Source organism: Haliotis asinina, chromosome 9 (assembly GCF_037392515.1).
Source record: "Haliotis asinina isolate JCU_RB_2024 chromosome 9, JCU_Hal_asi_v2, whole genome shotgun sequence".
Lineage (NCBI taxonomy): Eukaryota > Metazoa > Mollusca > Gastropoda > Lepetellida > Haliotidae > Haliotis > Haliotis asinina.
This window is the reverse complement of record NC_090288.1, coordinates 52188718-52195495: the sequence shown is the minus strand read 5'-3', so window position 1 is coordinate 52195495 and position 6778 is coordinate 52188718. Positions and strand designations below refer to the sequence as shown.

Here is a 6778-nt window from a genome sequence, read left to right as displayed (position 1 = left end):
ATCAGCGTGTGGAATAGGACATGGTGTCATTGATTTGTTAAGTGCTGCCTTAGCAGCAAAATCGGCCACTGTGTTCCCAAAATTACCAACATGACTGGGAAACCAACAAAACACGATGTTGCATTGCCTAGTTGCAAGAACATTTTATGATTCAATAATTTCTGTTAAAAGTGGATGTTTACAAGAAAGACTTTAATGTCCGGAAGACATGGAAGAGAGACTATGGATTGTTTGTATTTACAGTATTTATTAATACATTTAAGAGATGCTAAGATGGCGTCAGCTTCTGCTGTGAAAATAGAGCGGTTACTTGGCAATCTAGAAGATACTGTTCTGGATCCAATGACAGTGACACAAGCAACTGCGCCACGATCAGGTATAAAAGTGAAAGTCCTCTTTTGACCTTGAAATGAAGGTCAAGGTCACCAAACCAAACTGGGATGAATCAAACCATATATAAAAAGAATCTAGTCAACGGTTCTCCATATATTCCAATTCGTATGGATGAACAGAGTTTAACACTATATCACCGGCTTCCTGCTAAACGCGCTGTAAGAATAATTAGGCCACCCCACTGCCTGTGAATCAGTGCTTGTTATTTCAGTCACTGGAGTGTCTGGTTCTGACTTGTTTATTTATTGGCCACAGAACCAGAGATGTTGAGTATCTCCTAACCGCAAACAAACATGGACGAATCATTCAACACATTTTATTTGTCATCTAAACAATACAGCTAATGTTCTACACACAACAGATGTATACTTCAATACTCTTGGATATTGAGGTCAAGATGACATAGTTTTGAAAAAATGCAGTATAAAAAAGAAAATGGTTACATATAAAGCTCCAACCTAATAATTTTGTATGTGAGCGGCTACAGTGACTCCATCATCTATACTTTACATGCGGCACATCTACACAAGACAAGAATGTTCACTCATCAGTATCAGACCAAAGTTTCACATTTCATATATAAGTTCTTCTGTAGTAAATTTGAGAGGAATGAGTAAGTGAGTTTTAGTTCCATGTCACTTTGAGCAATATTCCAGCAATATCAGGTGACACCCAAAAATTAGCTCACACACTACACAAACCTTTTCAATAGACCAGCTAACATGTGTCTTGAGAAGATGTAGCCCTCATGAACATCACACACACACACACACACACACACACACACACACCTTTTCATACACAACTAGACCCACCTTCTAATGTTCCATCAGAACCACTCCTAGAGTGATAACAGAAGTAAAGTGACCCATCAATCAATCACAATTATCAGAACAAATCACGGGTGGATCCAATATTTTTTCAATGAATATGGGCTTGAATAAAATCCATGATTTGTCAAAATTAATTGGTGAAATGGGGGAAGGGGGTAGTTCTCATTCTGTAGTACTACCTTCCTTTAATGAATTATGCTCAGCAGGGAGGGTTGCGATGATCAAATGTAGATTCGTGTATAAATAAACCATGAGGAACCTGATCCCCTCCCAAATACTGGACCCACCGTTTTTACGTTTTTTATACACATATTATTTCCAAAATCAAATTGGAAAAATTATCACCAGAACAGTAAATGCAATAATTGACCTATACAAATCTTTAGCAATGTCAAGATGAGGCCTTTTCTGTTTTCTTATCAGTACTGGCTACTGTAAGAGATTCTAAAGACTCGGTTTTAGTTTCGTCATTGTTAAGTTTGTTCTCCTTATCTGCCTCCTCCTCGTCATCCTTGGAGGGGTAAAGTTCTGGGTAATTGGTCATACAATCCTGCATGGCGCGGAACTGTTGGTAGCAGTCGGACCCCTTGGGTTCCGCCTCACTGTAGTGGAAGCAGGAGAAGGCCTCCCTGAAGGACACGCCGCATGGCCCACTGGCCATCCCCCCGAGACATGGGCAGTTCCAGTTGATGTCGCCATTGGGGAGGATTAGACCTGCAATACATACAAAGTAAGGTAAGGACAAAGTTTAATAATGATGGATTATTAAACCTGCAATACACACAAATATTGGTTAGGCACCAACCCTCAAACCTGCAATACACACAAATGTTAGTTAAGGATGGACCATCAAACCTGCAGTGGTTACGGACCAACTATTAGAACATCAATGCACGCATAGGGTAGTTATGAACAAACTATTAAACCGTTGGTGCACACATATCCTGGTCAAGAACTAACGACTAAACATGTAATAGACATAAAAGTTCAGGACCAATTACTAAGCATGGACTTGTTAGTGACCAACTATTAAACATGTAATGCATGCATATACTGGTTAGGGACCACGACGTACACATTAAATACACACATACACTGTCTAAGGCCCAACTATCATACCTGCAACACATATTCATAGTAGTTATTGACCATTAAATCTGCAAAACCAGTAACTTATTTTTCTTCCACCCAATTACAAGAAAATGTAATTTAGTTGTCATGATGTCAGAAAAATACGGTATATTTTTTTACATCAGCTTCAGTCATGTTAAACATCATTCTCAAAAAGGCAAATATGACACAAACAGAAAGCATGATAAGATCCGGCATAACGCTTCAACTCCTCACAAAGCCCTATGTGTAGCATGTTAACAATGTTAGTGTGACGAAGGAGCAAACAATGTAGGGAGCAGTAGAGTTGCCTCCCTTGGCTGCATCAGCGACCTATGAAAGCAGGTTCACATCCTGCTTCACTCTCAGTATATTTCTAGTTTTTTTCGGCATAATACCCATGGTTGTGAGATGTGCATCACTTTGGGTTTTCCTCCCACATAACACTGGTGCAATGTATCACAGGAATAGTGTTAGACCTGGGTTTTCATCACTCATTAACATCAAGAGGCCTGACCAGATAACAATCAAACTTCACAGCTGTGGTATCAGATACTTCATGAGTCTGGAATTAGCTGAACAGTCCTAGATGTTTGCTATTATAACAGTATCTCTATTTTATGACTACCGTATGTCTGCATAAAGGTACATCTGCATGGATATGTCTGCTTGTCTGTACGTAACCATGGTAACAGGTATATGTGGATGTGTGATGTACCTGGTTCCTCTTCTTCCTCTACTTGGATCAACGCCGAGCTTGGCTGATCCAGATCTTCCTTAGTGGCAAAGATAATCTGGTCCTTTCCTGAAACACACATAAACCGAAGAGTGGATACATGTTACTATGGTTACAGACACAAACAGAGCAGTACCATTTGCCCAGTCCAGACTCATCATGAAATTTCAACAGCATTTACTAACGATCAATCCATTATATTAAAAATGCTGAATTTTCCGTCAGAACCACCTGTCTAGAAGGTACCAGTTAACCTCCATTTGACTCTCTGTACCCCATTCAAGGTCTCAAATAAGCACTGATTATGTCAGACTTAAATGATTTTTCCAGTATGAATAATAAAGCTTGTTTAAAGATTAAGTGCAAATGCATTGATCATACGAATTATGGCACCTATAAAAGTCTCATCAGCTGCATAATACCAAGTTTATATAATCCTTTATAATCCTTTAAACAAAACTCAAATTTTGAAAGTGTTGACATAAGGATTGGCTGCTTCATCCTGACAGACACTGAGTGAGTGAGTGAGTTTAGTTTTATGCCACTTTTAGCACTATTTAAGCAATATCACGGCAGGGTACACCAGAAATGGGCTTCACACATTGTACACTTATAAGAAATCGAAGTGACAAGCAAACATGGAATACGAAGGTAGATATAGAGATTGAAGTTCTTCTTAACATATTTGAATAATACAATAGGTCTTTGGAATAACTAATTGATACTGCTGAATAATTTTTTACAAAATGCACTTAGCTCATTTGATGAATATATCTTTAGTATCCACATAAAGGAATAATATAAACCTGTACAAAGAAACCTGTTTCAATACCATGTGTCTTTGTATCTAACATTTAACAATGGAATGTTTTAAACAGTGTTCTCCTGTCAACTGATTACAGCTGATTCACATTAGAGTCAAGTCTCAGATGAGGGAGCACATGTGTCTACATTCATATCGACAGTTCTTCAGAAGTTCAAGCTAGCTACACAACAACGAACATTCAATCAACATATTATGAGCTAATGCTTTGAACCAAATAATTTGCTTTTACACCAACGCCTAGACAAGGGTGTGTTCCATCTGCTTTAGTCAACCTCCATTCATAAACACTTTCCACAAATACATTATGCAAGAAAACACTGATTACCCGGTAATTAAGTAACATAATTATCAGTTAATTGTTCGATCGAAGTTTTTTGCAATCCATTTGGCCTTTTCTGTCTTGCTGAACGTCCATTCGCAAACTACATAAGGTAAAATATATCAACAGCATCAATAAACAGCCTAGTAATGGACTGAACAATTACTCAAGACATGAGAAATGCCAAATGTGAACCAATGACTGCCAAATATCCTTCACACCCTCAGATGCAGGAGTGAACTTTCCTGAAGTCTTTTGCTCAGACCTGGTATTGCGAGTGCTGTCAACACTAATGGAACTTGTTTGATGGGTAGCTGAAGTTACTGCCATCCAGTGATGTGATTACAAAGGCTAACTAGGCTGAGCTGGCTGGACAGATAAAAGATAAAGTTTTGTTACCATTTAGCACATCTTTCAGTCTTTCATTACTTCAAAGCAAGCAGAGGTGCATGTAAAAGTTCATTAACATAATAAAATCAGTAAGACTTCTGACAGTCTCAGACAATTATATGACACTATTGATTCGTGGACACAAGGGAAGTGCAGTGAAAATCAAACTTCCATGCAAAATTTCATTTTGCATATTTTTTCCATGGATTCAGCAAATAGAAAAAGCCTAATATTTCAGTTGTTAATGATATGTCTGTTTAACAAAGACAGCCCATTTCAGCAAGTATTGACACTAGGAGAGCAGATGATGAGATGTGAGGAGGCTGGTGCTAATGATATCTTTTTTACTTGTCATTTTGAGTAAACACAAAATGGTATTAGTGGCATTAGTGATCTTGGGCTATTTATCTCTGTCCTGGACAATTTGGTTTAGTGTATTTACGTGAAATGCAGAGATTTGGAACATATGTTTCTGCAAGCCGTGGCACAGTGTGAACATTAAAGGTAACCCCTTCATGATGTCATTCAAGACTTCTAGGGGTGGTCAGCAATTTCATAAACATGTTCTGGAGTAGGGGGTGGGGGCCTCATTGATTTTGTGTATGACAAACTGGGGTGGTGGTGGTGTCACTTACTTTGTACATAAATTTAAGGACATTTTTGTACATGCAACTCCTTAAAAATCAACACCTCTCCCCAACCCAGCCATTAATTACGAATGGTCCCTTAAAATCAAACATTCCTTCTGTAGAATGTTGTTTACGATACATGTGTTTTCTACAAGTTATGGATGTGGTTATGTGATTAGCCAGATAACTACAGACCGAAAACACAATGCAAGCATGCTCTATGCCAGTGGGTGTCTGTCTAGTAGTCCCTGATCCGCATGATATTGTCTACTGCCAAGCCTTCTCTGCAGTGGTATGCCTTAAATGAGGCAAGTCTAGATTTCTTCAGGTTCTTTTGAATCCCTGTCCTTCCTGCGGCTTCTTTTCAGTTGATAATAGGTTTGTTAAGCATTAGTCTGACTCTATGCCAGCCGCCATGTAAAAGGTCACTACCATCCCTTCACATGTATTCAAGGACAAACTATGCGGTGTTTATCCCACCTCGCATTCATCAAGTAACATGTTTCCGTTATTCTGCGCAAGGCAAGGGCAATGCCATTGAGTGAATGTGCGTGTATTGACGAAGTCTTCGACCTCAAACAAAATTACCAATCCAACTTTTTGATAAACCACCCGCAATTTACGTATCGCTCAATGTTATGTAAACTCATGGCTGATGAAATACTGAAAAGGTGACACTACATTAATAAAATATTTACAACATGTGTGACCTAAACCTGTGTCCGAACAAAACACAACTAAATCGAATGGATTCCGTTCTACGGGAAAGCGTTCCAAAGACAAGACACGCCGAGTGCGGAGAGATGACTCGTTCCATGACTGCACTGCAGTGGAACCATCACCAGTACATTTTAACTGCATTCACTGGACTGTTGTTGTGACACATACCTTCCTGTCTGCAGTAGGACATCCTGCCTTCCAGCTGTGCTGTTCTCAACGTTTAACAACAAACGAGAAATATATTAAGTTTAGATGAACAAACCCCTGAGCCTGATAACATGTCACTTGTAATCGCACATGGCTTGAGAGACGGACGGGAAATCTTTTCCGAAATGAGAAAATCTAATGCTTCCAGATAGTTCCAAACGAAAAATATTGTGATAATAAATGGCAGAGAGCAGAATTGTTATCATTATTTACTATTTTTATGTCCAGTAGATTAATCTAAAAACATTTTTAATCATTTGTATTAACACTGTTTGCACATGAAGTTCAGCAATTAGATGGCGGTTTGGATAAAGCTGATTCATAAGCAGAATTCAGTTAGAAAATAATTCTTTTATTTTTTTTTAAAGCAGACTGATATCTAGGGCTGAATTTGAAAAAAATGATCATCTTGTAGATTTTGTCGCCAAATTACAGACAGATATAGTACTTGTTATAAATATTTGATTATATATATCTAAACATTTATATGAGGTATTAATTGTTTTTATCTATTTTTTCGCTTAAGGTTACCTACAAACAAAAGTGGACAGTCTTTCATAACACTAAAGTTAATCTCTAATGTCAGGAAATATTTCATATTTATACACTATACAA

At 38.1% G+C, this 6778-nt stretch overlaps 1 protein-coding gene across 1 annotated transcript; it reads right to left on the bottom strand.

Annotated features, from left to right (window-relative positions):
* Positions 1-693: 693 nt before the first annotated feature.
* Positions 694-6271, bottom strand: LOC137296004 (mitochondrial intermembrane space import and assembly protein 40-B-like). The gene is made up of 3 exons (XM_067827629.1): positions 6125-6271; positions 3055-3141; positions 694-1940 (listed from the first exon to the last, which is right to left on the bottom strand). The coding sequence occupies exons 1-3, from the start codon at positions 6144-6146 to the stop codon at positions 1618-1620; spliced, it is 432 nt and encodes a 143-aa protein (XP_067683730.1). The 5' UTR covers positions 6147-6271; the 3' UTR covers positions 694-1617.
* Between the last annotated feature and the right edge of the window lie 507 nt (positions 6272-6778).

Excerpts from the sequence above, each read along its gene's own strand:
- LOC137296004 (XM_067827629.1), bottom strand. The coding sequence starts at position 6,146 with ATGTCCTACTGCAGACAGGAAG. Across the intron at positions 3,142-6,124 it reads GTCCTACTGCAGACAGGAAG|GAAAGGACCAGATTATCTTT; the intron begins GTATGTGTCACA and ends TGTGTGTTTCAG. Across the intron at positions 1,941-3,054 it reads AGAGGAAGAAGAGGAACCAG|GTCTAATCCTCCCCAATGGC; the intron begins GTACATCACACA and ends TATGTATTGCAG.